The sequence below is a fragment of the Panthera leo genome, chromosome C1, assembly GCF_018350215.1.
Source record: "Panthera leo isolate Ple1 chromosome C1, P.leo_Ple1_pat1.1, whole genome shotgun sequence".
NCBI lineage: Eukaryota > Metazoa > Chordata > Mammalia > Carnivora > Felidae > Panthera > Panthera leo.
The window spans coordinates 78,622,419-78,642,835 of NC_056686.1; the positions used below are offsets into that span (position 1 = coordinate 78,622,419).

The 20,417-nt window shown below is 36.3% G+C and overlaps 1 protein-coding gene across 8 annotated transcripts in view; it reads left to right on the top strand.

The window, feature by feature from the left end:
* CCDC18 (coiled-coil domain containing 18) overlaps window positions 1-20,417 on the top strand; it is a 108,195-nt gene that overhangs the window by 4,244 nt on the left and 83,534 nt on the right. For all 8 annotated transcript variants that reach the window (XM_042952866.1, XM_042952865.1, XM_042952868.1 and 5 more), the window contains 3 exons: window positions 2,390-2,548; window positions 8,730-8,836; window positions 10,016-10,144. In XM_042952866.1, the coding sequence (XP_042808800.1) occupies window positions 2,390-2,548; window positions 8,730-8,836; window positions 10,016-10,144 (395 nt within the window). The remainder of the gene's footprint in view (window positions 1-2,389; window positions 2,549-8,729; window positions 8,837-10,015; window positions 10,145-20,417) is intronic.

Below are 20,417 nucleotides of genomic sequence, written 5' to 3' on the forward strand. Positions count from 1 at the left end.
TGCACTTCATCATCTTTTCGAATAAAAATTTGTCTTCCCACTTCAGAAAGCTAACAATTGAGATGTTTTTTCTTTTTTTTTTAAGTTTATTTAGATATTTTGAGAGAGAGAGAACATGCACACGCACAAGTGGGGGAGAGGCAGAGAGAGAGGGAAAGAGAAAGAATCCTAAGCAGGCTCCACACTGTCAGCGTGGAGCCCCATGTGGGGCTCAAACTCATGAACCATGAGATCATGACCTGAGCTGAAATCAAAAGTCAGATGTTTAACTGACTGAGCTACCCAGTGTGCCCCAAGAGGTTTTCTTTTTGTAAGGAAGCTACTTAATGAAGCAGTGTGAGCCAGCAATTTAGAAAATAAATTCAAATTCCATGTCTACAAAGATTATGTAATTCTGGGGGCAAAAAAATTTTTTTTTACATTCTGGAAACTTGACCTCTATCCTAACTCAAATTGCTGATCAGTTTTGTTACATATATGCTTTATTTGAAATCATTGTGTTTTACCTTAAGCAAAATCAAAAGACAGATGATAAATTGGAGGGGGAAAATATTGGTAATGCCTGTTAAAGACAAAGGGGTAATCTCTTTAATATGGGAAGAGCTTCTAGAAAGAAGAAAAGATAACCCGATAGAAAAATGGGCAATAGATATGTGTGAAAAAGGAAATTAAAATGATCTTCAAACAAATAAAAAGGTGTTCATTCTCATTCATAATAAAAGGAATTCACAGTGAAACTAAGGTACCAGTTCTTAACCTATCAGATTGTTAAAACATCCAGATGTTTGATACCGTGTTTTGTGGTGAAATTAGAAGGAGATAGGTGTTCTCATACATTGCTGGTAGGAATGCAAAATGATATAGCCCCTGTGGAGGGGCATTCGGTAATGTTTCCCAAAATCACAAATACGTTTACTCTTGATGTGGAAATCCCATTTCTAGAAAAATACCTGACAGGTATGCCTGCATAAGTACAAAATGAAACATTGTTATAGCAGAAGATTAGAAATACCTCAAGTGTCCAGTAATAGGGGATTAGTTGAATAAACATGCAATGGAAACTGCAGCTGAGGTGGGGGAGAGAATAAAAGAATAGACTTTCCAACTATATTAATTGTGGAGAGATTGGCAGGATATATAGTTTAAAAAATGCAAGGTACAGAATGACCTAATTAGAATGCTAGATTTTGCATAAGTCAGTGTGGGAGTGGGTAATTTGTATTGCTTGCAAATGAATGTGGAAACACTAGAAGACTGGGCTTAGTTAAGACCATAACTTAGTAACTCTGTAGTTAATAACTGTATAAGCAGTTCCCTATTTTTTTTTTTTTTTTTTTTTTTTTTTTTTTTTTTTTTGCTGTGTGATTGGTGTTTTATAAATAAGAAACTTATAAAAATGGTTACCTATCTACTAAAAATGGGAATGAGGCTTCTGTATGTTTTGTATAGTTTTGACTTTTGGATTGCATAAGTATATTACTTTTTCAAAAAAAAATTATGTCTTGAAAACCTCAACCTTCTAGAAAATTAATTTATTATAAAATATATATTTAAGAGTATAATAAAAATTTGTGTATAGTTTACTTTTTTATTTTTATTTTTTTAATTTATTTTTTGTTTTAGAGGGAGAGAGCACAAGGTGGGAGAAGGGCAGAGGGAGAGAGAGAATTTTAAGCAGGCTCCATGCTCGGTCTAGCGCCCAAAACAGGGCTCAATCCCATGACCCTGGGATCATGACCCTAGCCGAAATGAAGAGTTGGTTTAAAGAATTTATCCATTTTCCATTTTATTATTGACAGTCATTTGGTTTTTTTCCATTTATTGTCTCTTATGGGGAAATTTAGTATGAATATTTTTATATTTTCAGGTGTAAAAAAATTTTTTTTAATGTTTATTTATTTTTGAGAGAGACAGACTGTGAGTAGGGGAGGAGCAGAGACAGAGGGAGACACAGAATCCAAAGCAGGCTCCAGGCTCTGAGGTGTCAGCACAAAGCCTGACGCAGGGCTGGAACTCAAGAGCAGTGAGATCATGACCTGAGCCGAAGTCGGCCACTTAACCTACTGAGCCACCCAGGCGCCCCCAGCTGCAAAAGTTTTAAATTTATACCCAGGGGTAATATTGTTGAGTCTTAGTATGTTGAACTTTACTGGTAATACTAAGAACTTTCCCAAAGTGTACCATTGTTTTCTAAACTATACTTATTTATGTAAGTTTCACCACAGTGGAGGAGAGCGCTTACTGTCCCACACGTCCTCAACCACACTTACTAAACATCTTAACTCATTTTCTGAGCTATGTAGACATTTTACTGATAATTGTTTACAGTTTTCCATTAATTACATATAATGAAATAATGCAACATAGCTTGCTCTTTTTCATTTTTCAGATGTCTTTTTCATCTCCCTCCATGGATCAGGAGATCAGAAGTCTTCGAGAAAAACTTAACAAACTTAGGCAACAAAATGCTTGTTTGGTCTCACAGAATCATTCTTTAATGACTAAAATGGAATCTGTCCACTTTGAATTAACACAGTCAAGAGCAAAAGTATGTTTCTTGAAGTGTGACTATGCAAGTAGAAATTAACTGGAATCATTTTAAGATTTATAATTGGAAAAATATTCCATGTTTTGCCTTAATGTGTTATGTATAATAACTTTTGTTATGATAATATAGTATCAACATGTTATGAAATCAATTTTATATGAATTTAATATCTGAAAATGATTTAGGGTAGCTTGTATAGTGTGTACATTTACATAAGTCATAGCTTCTTAAAATCTTAAGATTATCAATTTATGTAGTTTTATTTCTTGTATGAAGGAAATACAACTTATTTATCTTCCTTTGTGTTTTTTATTTAAAAATTTTTATTTTTATTTATTTTTAAATGTTTATTTTTATTTTTATTATTTTTTATATTAAATATAATTTATTGTTGGATTGGTTTCCATACAACACCCAGTGCTCATCCCAACAGGTGGTCTCCTCAATGCCCATCACCACTTTCCCTCTCCCCAACCCCCATCAACCCTCCGTTTGTTCTCAGTATCCAAGAGTCTCTTATGGTTTCTTCCCTCCCTCTCTGTAACTTTTTTTTCCTCCCTTCCCCTCCCCCATGGTTCTCTGTTAAGTTTCTCAGGATCCACATATGAGTGAAAACATATGGTAACTGTCTTTTCTGCCTGACTTACTTCACTTAGCATAATACCCTCCAGTTCCATCCACGTTGCTGCAAATGGCCAGATTTCATTCTTTCTCATTTCCAAGTAGTAGTCTATTGTATAGATAAAACACATCTTTATCCATTCGTCAGTTGATGGACATTTGGGCTCTTTCCATAATTTGGCTATTATTGAAAGCGCTGCTATAAACATTGGGGTACAAGTGCCCCTATGCATCCGTACTCCTGTATCCCTTGGGTAAATTCCTAGCAATGCTATTGCTGGGTCATAGGGTAGATCTATTTTTAATTTTTTGAGGAACCTCCACACTGTTTTCCAGAGCAGCTGCACCAGTTTGCATTCCCACCAACAGTGCAAGAGGGTTCCCGTTTTTCCCCAACCTCTTCAGCATCTGTAGTCTCCTGATTTGTTCATTTTAGCCACTCGGACTGGCATGAGGTGGTATCTTAGTGTGGTTTTGATTTGTGTTTCCCTGATGAGGAGTGACATTGAGCATCTTTTCATGTGTCTTTGGGCCATCTGGATGTCTTCTTTAGAAAAGTGTCTATTCATGTCTTCTTCCCATTTCTTCACTGGATTATTTGTTTTTCGGGTGTGGAGTTTGGTGAGTTCTTTACAGATTTTGGATACTAGGCCTTTATCCGATATGTCATTTGCAAATATCTTTTCCCATTCTGTTGGTTGCCTTTTAGCTTTGTTGACTGTTTCCTTTGCAGTGCAGAAGTTTTTATCTTGATGAGGTCCCAGTAGTTCATTTTTGTTTTTAATTCCCTTGCCTTTGGAGATGAGTCAAGTAAGAAATTCCTGCGGCTGAGGTCAGAGAGGTTTTTTCCTGCTTTCTCCTCTAGGGTTTTGATGGTTTCCTGTCTCACATTCAGGTCCTTTATCCATTTTGAGTTTATTTTTGTGAATAGTGTAAGGAAGTAGTCTAGTTTCATTTTTCTGCATGTTGCTGTCCAGTTCTCCCAGCACCATTTGTTAAAGAGACTATCTTTTTTCCATTGGATACTCTTTCCAGCTTTGTCAAAGATTAGTTGGCCATACATTTGTTGGTCCAATTCTGTGGTCTCTATTCCATTCCATTGGTCTATGTGTCTGTTTTTGTGACAATACAGTGCTTTCTTGATGATTACAGCTTTGTAGCAGAAATTAAAATCTGGGATTGTGATGTCTCCTGTTTCGGTTTTCTTGTTCAGTATTACTTTGGCTATTCGGGGTCTTTTGTGGTTCCATACAAATCTTAGGATTGCTTGTTCTAGCTTTGAGAGGAATGCTGGTGCAATTTTGATTGGGATTGCATTGAATGTGTAGATTACTTTGGGTAGTATAGACATTTTAACAATATTCTTCCAATCCATGAGCATGGAATGTGTTTCCATTTCTTTGTGTCTTCTTCAATTTCCTTCATAAGCTTTCTATAGTTTTCAGCATACATATATTTTAAATCTTTGGCTAGGTTTATTCCTACGCATTTTATGGTTCTTGATGCAATTGTGAATGGGATCCGTTTCTTGATTTCTCTTTCTTTTGCTTCATTATTGGTGTATAAAAATTTCTGTACATTGATTTTGTGCCCTGTGACTTTGCTGAATTCATGTATCAGTTCTAGCAGACTTTTGGTGGAGTCTGTTGGATTTTCCATGTAGAGTATCATGTCGTCTGCAAATTGTGAAAGTTTGACTTCATCTTTGCTACTTTTGATGCCTTTGATTTCATTTTGTTGTCTGACTGCTGATGCTAGGACTTCCAACACTAAGTTAAACAACAGCGGTGAGGGTGGAAATCCCTGTCGTGTTCCTGATCTCAGGGGGAAAGCTCTTGGTTTTTCCCCATTGAGGATGATTTAGCTGTTGTCATATATGGCTTTTATGATGTTTAGATTTGTTCCTTCTATCCTGAGTTTCTCGAGGGTTTTTATTAAGAAAGGATGCTGTATTTTGTCAACTGCTTTTTCTGCATCTATTGACAGGATTGTATGGTTCTTATCCTTTCTTTTATTAATGTGATATATCACACTGATTGATTTGCAAATATTGAACCAGCCCTGCAGCCCAGAAATGAATCCCACTTGATCATGCTTAATGATTGTTTTTGTATGCTGTTGAATTCGACTTGCTAGTATCTTGTTGAGAATTTTTGCATCCATGTTCATCAGGGATATTGGCCTGTAATTCTCCTTTTTTGTGGGGTCTCTGTCTAGTTTAGGAATCGAGGTCATGCTGGCTTCATAGAATGAGTCCAGAAGTTTTCCTTCCATTTCTGTTTTTTGGAACAGCTTGAGAAGGATAGGTATTAACTCCGCTTTAAATGTCTGGTAGAATTCTCCTGGGAAGCCATCTGGTCCACGATTATTTGTTGGGAGATTTTTGATAACTGATTTCAATTTCTTAGCTGATTATGGGTCTGTTCAAATTTTCCATTTCTTTCCATTTGAGTTTTGGAAGTATGTGGGAGTTTAGGAATTTGTCCATTTCTTCCAGGTTGTCCATTTTGTTGGCATATAATTTTTCATAGTATTCCCTGATAATTGCTTGTATTTCTGAGGGATTGGTTGTAATAATTCAATTTTCATTCATGATTTTATCTATTTGGGTCCTCTCTCTTTTCTTTCTGAGAAGCCTGGCTAGAGGTTTATCAATTTTGTTTATTTTTTCAAAAAACCAACTCTTGGTTTCATTTATCTGCTCTACTGTTTTTTGTTTTGTTTTGTTTTTGGTTTTTTTTGGGGGGTTCTATGTTGTTTATTTCTGCTCTGATCTTTATTATTTCTCTTCTTCTGCTGGGTTTGGGGTGTCTTTGCTGTTTTCCTTCTAGTTCCTTTAGGTGTGCTGTTAGAATTTGTATTTGGGATTTTTCTTGTTTCTTGAGATAGGCCTGGATTGCAATGTATTTTCCTCTCAGGACTGCCTTTGCTGCATCCCAAGGTGTTTGGATTGTTGTATTTTCATTTATTTCCATATATTTTTAAATTTCTTCTCTAATTGCCTGGTTGACCAGTTTATTCTTTAGTAGGGTGTTCTTTAACCTCCATGCTTTTGGAGGTTTTCCAGACTTTTTCCTGTGGTTGATTTCAAGTTTCATAGCATTGTGGTCTGAAAGTGTGCATGGTATGATCTCAATCCTTTTATACATATTAAGGGCTGTTTTGTGACCCAGTATGTGATCTGTCTTAGAATGTTCTGCATGTACTTGAGAAGAAAGTATATTCTGTTGTTTGGGGATGCAGAGTTCTAAATATCTGTCAAGTCGATCTGGTCCAATGTATCGTTCAGGGCCATTGTTTCTTTACTGATTCTCTGTCCAGATGATCTATCCATCGTTGTAAGTGGAATATTAAAGTCCCCTGCAATTACCACATTCTTATCAATAAGGTTGCTTATGTTTGTGAGTAATTGTTTTATATATTTGGGTGCTGCTGAATTTGGTGCATAGACATTTATAATTGTTAGCTCTTCCTGATGGATAGACACTGTAATTATATATTGCCCTTCATCTCTTGTTACAGCCTTTAATTTAAAGTCTAGTTTGCCTGATACAAGTATGGCTACTCCAGCTTTCTTTTGACTTCCAGTAGCGTGATAGATAGTTCTCCATCTCCTCACTTTCAATCTGAAGATGTCCTCAGGTCTAAAATCAGTCTCTTGTAGACAGCAAATAGATGGGTCTTGTTTTTTTTATCCATTCTGATACTCTATGTCTTTTGGTTGGAGCTTTTAGTCCATTTACATTTAGTGTTATTATTGAAAGATATGGGTTTAGTGTCATTGTGTTATCTGTAGGTTTCATGTTTGTAGTGATGTCTCTGGTACTTTGTGGTCCTTGCAACATTTCACTCACAGAGTCCCCCTTAGAATCTCTTGTAGGGCTGGTTTAGTGGTAATGAATTCCTTAAGTTTTGTTTGTTTGGGAAAACCTTTATCTCTCCTAGTCTGAATGACAGACTTGCTGGATAAAGGATTCTCGGCTGCATATTTTTCCTGTTCATCACATTGAAGATTTCATGCCATTCCTTTCTGGCCTGCCAAGTTTCAGTAGATAGGTCTGCTACTATCCTTATTTGTCTACCTTTGTGTGTTAAGGCCCATTTACACCTATCTGCTTTTCTTCCTTCTGTTCTCTTTTATTTTTCCTATTAGGTGAATATTGGATTACCTCAATTGGTCCTCTGAATCTTTTAAGGTCTTTTCTCATGTTTTCCATCTCCTTGTCTTCTTATGATACTTTTCAAATTTCCTCAAAGCTATCATCTACACCTTTATTGAATCTTACTTTAGCTGTCAGATTTTTTTTTTTTCATTTTCCAGAGCTTTTCCATATTCTCTTAATCTTTTTTTGGGGGGGGGTGGTTGGAAGAACATCCTGATGCAGTATCTTCACTTAGCTTTCTTAAGATTTAATGTGTGTTTCTATGTGTGTGTGCATACTTGCCTTGCTTGCTGCCAGTTGCCTTTTTCTTTTGTTGTGGCCTTTGACTTTTTACGTTAGAAGCCTTTTTTTCAGATGTTCATGTTTTACCTTTTTATATTTAAGAGAAAGGCACTTAAATGCGCTTTGGAAGCTCTCTGTACAAAGGTGAAGTTTATTGTCCAATGCACTTCATATGTTGGTGATGCCTGGGGAGGTGGATCTTTTCTAGGGAGATACCCAGCCTCTTTTGCCCAAAATCAGTATGTGAGGCCTTTTTCTTTGGAGCTGTTGAATTTTTCCAGCAAAGAATCCTTTGATTTCCCACCTGTGGGATAGCCCTAAATGAGATGATGTAGGAAGTTGGAAACTGTTTTATGTCAACCAGCTTGTTTATAACTACTTCATCCCTGCTCATCGTTCTACATAGTCCTAAACCTTTCCTGTTCAGTGTCTTAGATAATCAATTTTCTCTCTCTTCCTGGTAGGCTATCACTGGACTGTTGGTGTTTTGAAAGGAATGGGAAAAGGAGGGTTGACTTACCAGCACATTTTTAGCGGTATTCTGGGTTTTCTTTCCTGGACCTCATGCTTCCTTTTTTCAGGGATAATTAGGTCCCTTATTGATATTCTTTCCAGATACCATTTAGGTTGTAGATTCCCACCCTGCTGTATTCTTTTTATCTTCCAGGTTGTAGGATTACTTTGCTTTTTGTATTTTCTAAGTTTTCTCTAGTAAGATGTATTCTAAAATTAGGTCTTAAATTGTAAAATGGTTCAGTAAGTATTTTCTTATTTACTTTTTTATAATTTTATCTTTTATATTGAATTTTCTGTTTATGTGAAATTTATTTTCCTGGTTGGTTTCAGTAGAGATTCTTTATTCCCCCCCAAATAGTTAATCAATTATCTTGGGATATTAAGTTGAGGGTAATGGCTGGAGCTTACATGCTGATATTGGCTTGTGATGATGACACACCCATGTAAATGTTGATCAAAGGAAGAGATAGGGTGAGCTTCACATTTGATCGATGATTGGGGCTTTATATTGAACACCCTCGCAAACAGAAAAAGAAACAAAGGATCAAGTAGATTATTTTGTGAAAGAAAATGTGCTAAAGGTTACTTTTTTGTTCTAGGTTTCTATGCTTGAATCTGTTCAACAACAGGCAGCAAGTGTGCCTATCTTGGAAGAACACATTATAAATTTGGAAGCAGAAGTTTCAGCCCAAGATAAAGTTTTGAGGTAAATATACTTTTTATGGCTTTAAAGTTTTTACTTCCTACTTGTGCTTTTTGATGTATCTTGTGAAATCTTGTTCCCCACCCCATAAATTTCTAGTGGTTTAGAGACTATCTTAGGACCTGTGGAATCTGTTCTGTGGTCCATCATAACTCCTCTTGGCTCCAAGATGCATGTGTTTTACGGGGGCTAAAAAAAGACATAAAGTGAGCTGAGATGCTTATTTACATGCTTTTATTGAATATGCACTAATTCATTTCTTGCCCTATATAGTAGTATATACTGGTGCTTCAATGGGAGTTTAAGAATAAAATACAAGGAATCAGGAACTTTATAATTTATCCCCTTTTGCTTTGAATAAAATGAGAAATATATGCATAGTAAATAGCACATCATTCCATTTTGATGATTCCCAAAGTGTAGTTCTGGGACCAGCAGTATTAGCATCTTCTGGGAAGTTGTTAGAATTGTAGATCTCAGGTTCTGTCTCAGACTTACTGAATCACAAACTGTGAGAGGTGGGATCCAGTAATATGTGTTTTAGTAAGTCCTGCAGGTTATTCTGATGTACACTAAAGTCATCTTTTGTGACCATCAGAATTTTGTAATTTTCCTTGTATCACATGTTGTTGTAATTTTATTCCTAGATATTTTATATTTTTGGTTGTTGTGAATTTGTTCATGTTCTGTTAATTGATGGTATATAGGAAGGCTGTTGCTCTTTGTGTAATATAATTATTTTGTAATTGGACTAGTTGTCATATTATTTTACCCTAATAATTTTGCATTTTGATCCTCCTGGATTTTCCAGGCAGCTAATAATATTAGCAGAAAAAGAAAATATTGTCTTTCCTTTTCAAAATTTCTATTTAGTACTTTTTCATTTTTCTTTTAGTAACTATCAGAAAAATCATTGGATATAGTGGTAATAATAGTCATTCTTACCTAATTTTTGAACTGTATGGTTATGCTTCTAGTATCTGACTGTATATGTATCATTTTATTCCTTGTAAAAACTCTTAGTTGATAAGTGATAAATATGCCTTTTCTCTTTCTTACTAAATCTTGGTTTCTCTTACCTTGCTAATTTAAGCTGATAGAATTCCTAATGTTGAGCTATTCTTGCATACCTGGAATAATCTCTTTAATAGCCTTTAAAAACTATTTTCCTTTATTTTATAGAGAGGCAGAAGATAAATTAGAGCAGAGCCAGAAAATGGTGATTGAAAAGGAGCAGAGTTTGCAGAAGTCCCAAGAGGAATGTATAAAGTTAAAGGTAGACTTACTTGAACAAAGTAAACAAGGAAAGAGGTATGTGTTTTAAAGCAGATAATTGTTTTTGTAGGGGGAAAAAGAATATATTACCTTTTTGAAATTGTAGCTAATTTTTATTATCTGTTTTTAAATTATTTATTTATTTTTGAGAGCGAGAGAGTGAGCAGGAGGGGGGGGGGGGAGAGAGAGAGAGAGAGAGAGAGAGAGAGAGAGAGAGAGAGAGAAAGAAAGAAAGAGAGAATATCCCAGGCTGGTTCTGCACTGTCAGCACAGAGCCCGTTGCAGGGCTGAAACTCACAACCTGTGAGATCATGACCTGAGCAGAAATTGAGAGTCGGATGCTTAACTGACTGAGCCACCTAGGCACCCCTGTAGCTAATTTTTAAAATGAAAATATTTCAGAAACTTAGCAGTAGAAAAATTTAATGTTCTTTTTGTCTATTAATAGTTTTTCATTTTTCATTAAAAATTTCATGTTACTGGCATTCTGGATTGGGATTAGAAGTCTGATAATGATTATCAATGTAATGATATTTACTTTTTTCTGAAATTATTTCCTAAATAAAATTCGTGAGTAAATATGTTCGTGAGTAAAAGAAAGTATAAAGCATGTCTTCTTTTTTTTTTTTTTTCTTTAAGTTTATTTTGAGAGAGAGAGCGTGCACACATACCTAAATTGGGGAGGGACAGAGAGAGAGAGAGAGACTCCCAAGCAGGCTCTGCACTATCAATGTGTAGCCTGCTGGCACAGGGCTTGAACCTACAAACATTGAGATCATGACCTGAGCTGAAATCAAGAGCCAGATACTTAACCAACTCAGCCACCCAGGTGCCCTGATTTTGTATAAAGCATGTCTTAATATAAAGTTTTGTAGGTAGTCTTGACTAAGGAACCCTTAACTATCAATGTCAATTAACATTTAAACTAATAAACATTTAACATTTTTTAGTTTAATAATATTTTCCAATATAATAATATAATTATAACAGCTTTTTACACAGGAAAAAATCATAATCTCCATTTTTGTCTTCAAAAAATTTTTTTCTTTCAAGTTTTTATTTAAATTCCAGTTAACATACAGTGTAATACTCATTTTTAGTAGAATTTAGTGATTCATCACTTACATACAATACCTTGTGCTCATCACAGGTGCCCTCCTTAATACCCATCACTCTTTTAACCCATTTCCCACCCCCCACCCCCGCCACCTCCCTCCATCAACCCTCAGTTTGTTCTCTATACTTAAATATCTGTTGTATGGTTTACCTCCTTTTTTTTCTGTGTTCATCTGTTTTGTTTCTTCAATTCCAATTACAATATGAGTGAAATCATATTGTATTTTTCTTTGACTTATTTTGCTTACCATAATACACTCTAGCTCCATCTATATCAGTGCAAATGGCAAGATTTCATTATCTTTGATGGCTGAGTAATTTTCCATTGTATGTATATACACCTCTTCTTTATCCATTCACGGATAAAGTCAATGGACATCCAGTCAAAGGACATTTGGACTCTTTCCATAGTTTGGCTATTGTTGATGCAGCTTTAAACATCAGGGTGCATGTACCCCTTTGAATCTGTATTTTTGTATACTTTGGGTAAAAGTATTTACCTATACTAAGTATAGTAGTGCAGTTGCTGGGTTATAGGATAGTTCTAGTTTTTTCCTTTTTGAGGAACCTCCATACTTTTTCCAGAGTGGCTGCACCAGTTTGCATTACCACCAAAAATGTAAAAGGGTTCCTTTTTCTTTGCATCCTCACCATCATCTGTTGTTTTCCTGTGTTGTTAATTTTAGCCATTCTGACCAGTGTGAGGTGGTATCTCATTGTGGTTTTGATTTGTATTTCCCTGGTGATGAGTGATGTTGAGCATAAAAATGACTCTTATATGGGTGGCCCAGTTGGTTGAGTGTCAGACTCCTGATTTCAGCTCAGGTCATAATCCCAGGTCATCATATCAAGCTCCACATCAGGCTCTGTGCTGAGTGTAGAGCCTGCTTACGATTCTCTCTCTCTCTTTCTTTCTTTCTCTCTCTCTCTCTCTCTCCCTCTGCACTCTCCCCTGCTTGCTTTCTCTCTCTCTCTCTCTAAAATAAAGTTTAAAAAGAAGACTCTTATATAAGGTTTAAATAATATCTAACCAGGAGCCTGTAAAGATTCTAAACTTACATGTATCTAATAGTCAAGCCCAGAAATATATAAAGAAAATAAAATTTCACATGGTAATGAGCAAACCTTTAATCATACAGGTAACATTCTTACACATTTACTAGGAATTATTAGATTAGTAACATGAAAGCAAGAAATTGAAGAGTTGAATGACAACTAGTAATCTTGATCTAATGTATGTATTTATGGAACCCTATACCCAACAGTTTGAAAAGTCATATTCTTTCAAGCACTTCTAGAACATTTATAATCTTTACCTCACTATGCCAGAAAGTATGAGTTTCAACAAACACCAAAAGATTGATGTTGTATATATTACCTTCTCAGACTATAGTACAATTAAGTTAGAATGTAATCCACCCCCAAATCATGTATTTTTAGAAATTTAAAGCCAGCTTTCTTGCTACTTACGGACCATTGAAGAAATTAGGACAAAAATTAGAAAACTTTTGAGGCGCTTCAGTGGTTCGGTCAGTTAAGTGTCTAATTTTGGCTCAGGTCATGATCTCATGGTTCGTGAGTCCAAGCCCTGCATTGGGCTCTATGCTGACAGCTCAGAGCCTGGAGCCTGCTTTGGATTCTGTGTCTCCTTCTTTCTCTGTCCCTCCGCCACTCACACTCTTGTCTCTCTTTCTCAAAAATAAATAAACATTTTTAAAAAATTAAAAAAAAAAACTTTTAGAACAGAGCGATATAAAAAATACCACAGCTTGTGGGCTGACACCAAAGATATTCTTAGAGGGAAATTTTTAGTCTCCTGTGCATATATTGAAATTAATATATGCATGAAAATGAATGAGCTAAAACATCCAATTTATGTAGTCAGGAAAAGGACAGTTGAAGAAATCATCAAAAGAAAAATAGGAAATAGAAGTATTGAAATAATATAGGATTAAATGATCGAATAGAAAACAAGGAAACCATAGAGAAAATCAACAAAATCTAAATCTGGTTCTTTTCATAATGACCAAACTAATGGGCATCAGACAAAATTAATCAAGGAGACAAAGCACAAAAAACAATATTGGGATTGAAAAGGACTTCTAAAGTATAGATTTAGCTATGATTTAAGAAAGGGGTGCCTGGGTGACTCAGTCGGTTGGGTGTCCAACTTCAGCTCAGGTCATGACCTCATGGTTTCTGGTTGTGGGTTTGAGCCCGGTGTTGGGTTCTGTGCTGACAGCTTGGAGCCTGGAGCCTGGAGCCTGCTTTGGATTCTGTGTCTCCCTTTCTCTCTGCCCCTCCCCCACTCACATTCTGTCTCTCTCTCTCTCTCTCTCTCTCTCTCTCAAGAAATAAACATTAAAAAAAAAAAAGAAAGAAAGAAGACCAAATACTATGAACCATTTTAGGATGATAAATATGAAAATTTGGACTCAATAAATGATTTCTCAACAAAATATAATTTAACAGAACTAACTTAATAAATTGAAAACTTGAATGGAAATATAGCTATTAGAGATATTGAATCAATAGCTAAAGATTTTCCTACAAGAAAGTAATAAACAAAACAAGGGTGATGACAAAAGGAAAAAGGCCCATTATGGCCCACAGTGGCTAAAATGAAAATGACTCACAATATCAAGTTTTGGCAAACTTGTGGAGCCCCTACAATTCTCATATATTTCTAAGAGTGTAAATTGGTAGAAACACTTTGGAAAACTTTGCCATTATCTGCTAAAGCTAACATAAGTCACCCTGTGATCTAGCATTTACTGCATCAGAAATGAATGCCTGTATCTATCAAAGGATAGGTGCAAGAGTGTTCAAAGTAGCTTCATTCATAATTGCTAAATGTTAATAATAGAATAAATAAATTGTGTTATATTCACATTATGGAACATATACACATGGAAAAGAGCAACTAAAACTATTAACAACATAAGTGAATATATATCATAGATAATGTAAGCAAAAGAAGCCAGGTGCAAAAGAATATAGTACATTTCCGTAAGAAATCAAGAATAGGTAAAATTCTTGATTCATATATTCTTTAATATATGGTATTAAAAACTCCAAGTAGTGTTTACCTTTTTGAGTAAAGAATGTTGGAGGGAGTCTTTTGGGTACTTGAATATTCTGTATTTGATCTGGATAGTAATTTTGTGGATGTATACATATATAAAAACTCATTCACTTAAGACTTCTGCACTTAGTAAAACATTAAAATAAAAACTATTAGTTAAATAAGAAAAAATATACAGAAAATATGTACAGTCTTAATGAAGATTTAAAAATGTGCTCAGATTTGCTTTCATCAAGTATGGTGAGACACACAGACATGGAAATGACTGTCATGCAGAAGGAATTTTTATAGTCACAAATCCCTAGAAACAGGAGACATGACAGGCCATGTAAAGCATCAGGGTTGATCAGGAGACTGAGGGATTTGGGAGGAAAAGAGATGTTTTTGTGGTTTGTGTGGGAAGGCACAGTGAAAGCAGGGAAGGCAGGTTTAGGATTGGCTAGTATGAATAATCTCAGCGGGCTATAGTGTAAGGCTGTCCTGAGTTGTGTGGTACCTGGTCCTGAGGTAAGTAGGGTAGGGGATTATTGGTCCTGAGTGTAAGAGCCAAACAGAGGAGGGAGGAGGAGGCTCTGGATTGATTAGCTTGTTTATGAAAGGTACACTTCCAGGTGAGTAGTTTACTGTCTCTAAGAATTGGCTAACCTTGGGAGGGAGGGCCAGTCTTCCTAGGGTGAGTGAAGTTCCAGATGTCAAAACATCAGAATAAAAGACATGATTAATCCAGTGGAGAAAATTATAAAATTTGGTTGCAAGTCTTAAAAGAAGATCTACCTAATGAAGTATACCCCAGTGCTCACTTTGGCAGCATGTATACTAAAATGAAGTAGATACCATTTTTCTGAAAGGAACCATAATATAAAAGTGTCACTTTTTCCCAAAATAATTGATACATTTGATATAATTCCCATCAATATCCCAACAGATTTTTGGTAAAACTTAATGAACTGACTGTAAATATTATACAGAAGAGCCGAGGTCCAAGAATAAAGGAGGCAATTTTGAAGCTGTAGACCAAGGTGGAGAGCATGCCTATAGACACCAGGACTTCTGAAGTTATATGAATTAAGTCAATGTGATGTTGGTATAGGAATAAACCAAAAAATATCAGTGGTATAGAACAGACCCTTTTTAGCAAACATACACACAGTAGAAACTTGATATGTAAGAGGTAGCATTACGAATCAGAGGAAATAATGGAAGAATCAGTAAGTTAAGGTGGGGATGCCTGGGTGGTTAAGTCGATTAAGCGTCTAACTCTTGATTTTGGCTCAGGTCGTGATCCCAGTGTGGTTGGATCCAGTACCAAGTCAGGCTCCGAGCTGGGCATGGAGCCTGCTTAAGATTCTCCCTCCTTCTCTCTCTCTGGCGCTCTCTCTCTCTCTCTCTCTCTCTCTCAGTCTCCCAAAAAAACAAAACAGAACAAAACAAAACAAAAAACCCACCAAGGTTTTGGACAGACTGCCATCATGTGTTTTTATATGTGGTATATAATAAGAGGGGTACTATGTCATTTATGGAGGAGTGTGCTCCCCAGAATGAATAGCCTGAATCTCCTCATGAGGAAACAGACAAGGTTAAGCAAATATTTAGCAGCATTTATTAACTGATTTACTGAATTTCTCACTGGGTACACATCATCTGGAGAGCAGAAGAGAACCCTAGTTTGATGTGTTTCTCTCACGGTGAAGTACATAGGCTTAAGAAATAGTAGGTAGTTGAGAAAAGAGAGGGGAAGCAGGATGAGAAAATCATGTTGTAGTGATAAGCAACTTCCAAATAGCTTGAGTGGCTGCTGCACATTTATGCCAGTATTAGTCATGGGTTATATACTTGATCACATTGAGAAGTAAAAGAAGGTAGAGTCATTGAATCCGGGGGTTCACAGAAAACACAGAATTGACCATCAGCTTCTGGCTGTTGAAGATCTCATCCGTGTGACTCTTCAATAGCAGTGTCAGAGTAGACCTTTGAGTAACCTGTGTGTGTGTGTGTGTGTGTGTGTGTGTGTGTGTGTGTGTGTATGTTTTTACTATCTACTAAACAGAAAATGCCCATATTTCCCTATAAGAAAAAAATTATTTGCATAGCATGATTTTTTAAAAAATGTTTATTTATTTTTGAGAGACAGAGACGGAACATGAGCACAGGAGGGGCAGAGAGAAAGGAAGACACACAATCTGAAGCAGGCTCCAGGCTCTGAGCTGTCAGCACAGAGCCCAATGCAGGGCTCGAACCCACGAACTGTGAGATCATGACCTGAGTAGAAGCTGGATGCTTAACTGACTGAGCCACCCAGGCACCCCATGCATAGCATGATTCTAAACGCACGTTTTTTATGTATCTTGTTTGACATCTAATTTTGTATCAGTAGTCCAGTGGTTAAGTCCACCTCCTTCTTAGATTCATACATTAGGTTTACTACTTAGTAACTATGAGGGCATGCCTTGAACATATTGTGTAATCTTTCTGGGTCCTAGTTACAGATAAGATAAGGATAATGTCCAGTTTAATGAGTTGTGACTCTTTGATTAGGTATGTAAAGCAGCTAAAACTCTCTGCGGCACATAATAGATGTTCAATAAATTTAAGCTATTATTGTAAAAAAAAAAGTCAGTGTCATGAAAGACTTAACAAACAGCTGAGATATTACAGATTAAAGAAACTAAAGATATATGATAACTAAAAGCAGTATGTGATCCTAGATCAGAAGGAAAAAAAAAGGTCTGTAAAGAACATTATTGGAATAATTGATAAAGCTTACATGTGAATTGTACATTAGATAATAGTGTTGTAACAGTTTCAGATTTCTTGAATTTGATAGTTACGGTTATATGAGGCATTATCTGTGTTCTTAGGATACATACTAAAGTATTAAAGGTGAAGGTTACTGGGACACCTGGGTGGCTCAGTCAGCTAAGTGTCTGACTTTGGCTCAGGTCATGATCTCACGGTTCGTGAATTCAAGCCCCGCATTCGGCTCTGTGCTGACAGCTCAGAGCCTGGAGCCTGCATCAGATTCTGTGTCTCCCTCTCTCTCTCTGCTCCTGTCCTGCTCACACTCTTCTCTGTCTCTCAAAAAGTGAATAAACATTAACAAAATATTAAAATAAAATAAAGGTGAAGGTTACTAATTACTCTAGAATGTAGTTCAGTACAAAAAAATCTCTCAAGTGAGAGACATGGGCAGTTGTGGCAAAATATCAAAAATCGGCGAATCTGCATTAAGGAGTACCTGTTTGAAATTTAAAAAACAAAAAAGTTCAAAAACTGTGGCTGGGAGAATTAATTATTGATTTTAATAATTAGATCCCAGCTTTGAACTTGTAGGAGTACTGACAATACTGACTCTATCTTTGGCCTTCCATCTTGTTCATGTTCACTGGATTACCTCTCTTGGGGCTTATGTGTTCTGGGACCCTTGGAGATTAATATACATACCTTTTAGAAATGCCCATCAAGGTAGGGATGAGGAGAGGCTTGCTTTGGCCTCCCAGGAATCTGTAAGAAATAACATAGTCTTTTCCCTTTCTGACACACAGGTAGTGCCTCAAGGTCTGATTAAAGGTTAGCTGTCAGGTGCATGCAATCTTTTGAAATACACACAAACCCTTTGATCTCACTGCAGTGCTCTTCCCACTCCACTCCATGTGTCCCCTTGCTTTATTAAACCTATAGGCTAAGGTCTGGACTTTGTGGAGAATAGCTGCAGTGCTATGTGAATTTTTGCTGGTGGATATCTCCTCTCCCCACCACCCCTCTCCTGCATTAAGTTACCTTGAATAAAACTTCAAAAACTGTATGGAATGGTTAAGTGTCAGACTTTGGCTCAGGTCATGATCTCGCAGTTGGTGAGTTCGGGCCACACATTGGTGCTGTGCTGACAGCTGAGAGCCTGGAGCCTTCTTCGGATTCTGTCTCTCCCTCTCTCTCTGCCCTACCCCCACTTGCACTCTGTCTCTCTCTGTCTCTCAAAATGAATAAATGTTAAAAAATAAAAAAAAAAATTACAATGAGGTTGTAAAAATACAATCACTTAACACTATTAGATGGGCATAAGTTTTTAATTTGGTGATAATTATAATAACTTAGCATTCACTATATGGAAATACTTTTCTAAGTGCTTTAAGTGTATAACTCGTTTACTTTTCAAACAATCATAGAATATTGATAACATCCTCATTTTACAGATGAGGAAACTGAATTTGAGAGAGATTGAGAACACACAGAAAGTGGTACAGTTAGAATTTAAACCCAAACACTGTAGTGTTACGGCCTGCTAGATTGAATGCCATGCCAGAGGTAGTAGTGCAAAATGCTTAAGAGTTTTTGGAAACAGGTTATATTCCCTGTAATCTATGAGATCTTAGACAAGTTACTTAACCTGTGACTGCCTCATTTTTGGTACTTCATTATAGATTGTTGAGAGGCTGAAGTAGGTTATTTTATTATTATATACTGTTTTCTCTAAGCCTGGGTGAAGGTGTAGTAGTACAGCAGAAACTCTTACACACATTTTTGGTTGGGAATGTAAATTGATATTGCTGCTGTACCACTTTTTAAAAAAAGGTTTCAGGGGTGCTTGGGTGGCTCAGTTGGTTAAGCATCCAAGATGCTTGATTTCTGCTCAGTTTATGATCTCATATTTTGTGAGTTCAAAATGTCCGCGGGCATTGACAGTGTGAAGCCTGCTTGGGATTCTCTGTATCCCTTGCTCTCTGCCCCTCCCCCACACACGGTTGCTCACGTGCTTGCTGTCTCTCTCAAAAAATAAATAAACTAGGGATGCCTGGGTGACTCAGTCAGTTAAGTGTCTGACTTTGGCTCAGGTCATAATCTCTCAGTTTGTGAGTTGCTAGCCCTGCCTTGGATTCTGTGCTGACAGCTCAGAGCCTGGAGACGCCTTCAGAGTTTGTGTCTCCCTCTCTCTGTGCCCCTCACCCACTGTGCTCTGTCTTTCTCTCTCAAACAACTTAAAAAAACAACTTAAAAAAAAACTAACAAACAACAGAACAACAACAAAAACTTGTTGTTTTAAAAACAACAACAACAAAAAAAAAAACTTAAAAAAAACTAATAAAAAAGATTTCATAAAGCTAAAGGTGCTCCTACCTTGTACCTTCAACTTGGAAATACCTTTTGGAAAATATTTAGCAATTCAGCTCTTGTTTATTTAAACACATTTTTTTTTTAGTATATGTGCTGCCGAAGCGAGCACATAAACACATTTTTTTTTAATGTTTACTTATTTTTGAGACACAGAGAGACAGAGCATGAACGGGGGAGGGTCAGAGAGAGAGGGAGATACAGAATTCGAAACAGGCTCCAGGGTCTGAGCTGTCAGCACAGAGCTCTTGTTTATTTTAAAGAAACTCTCCCACATACTGCCAAGAAGCTGTGCACTGGGATGTTCACTGCAACATGTTTGTATTAGCTGGAAACAACCTCAATGTCTATCAAATAAAAAATGTACAAAATAAATTATACTATTTTCATGCAATAGAATAGTATGCCCTAGATTTTAAAAAATGAACTATAGTCGGGGTGCCTGGGTGGCTCGGTCGGTTGAGCATCCGACTTCGGCTCAGGTCATGATCTCATGGCTTGTGAGTTTGAGCCCTACATCGAGCTCTGTGCTGACAGCTCAGAGTTTCGAGTCTGCTTCAGATTCTGTGTTTCCCTCTCTCTCTGCCCTTAACCCACTCACATTCTGTCTCTGTCTCTCTCAAAAATAAATAAACATTTAAAAAAATTTTTTTAAATGAACTATAGTCACAAAGATGAACATAGATCTTGAATGATACTGAATAAAAGCAATCTGCAGAAGGATATATATAGTGTGATGCTATAAATATATATAGGGTGATCATATAAAGTATAAAAACATGGGAAGAAACTATGATGTTTTATTGAATATAAGATTACACAGATCTTAAGGTGCATCATTATTTAGGTAATCAGTAAGAAAAATTTCACCATGAAACTATTATATACCATTAATTATAAAATACATACCAATTTTAGAGGTGTTAAAATGATGAAAATAATGTGCCTCTTGGAATAAGTGAACTGGGATGTATTACTTGTGGGTTTAGGTGAACATGTGAA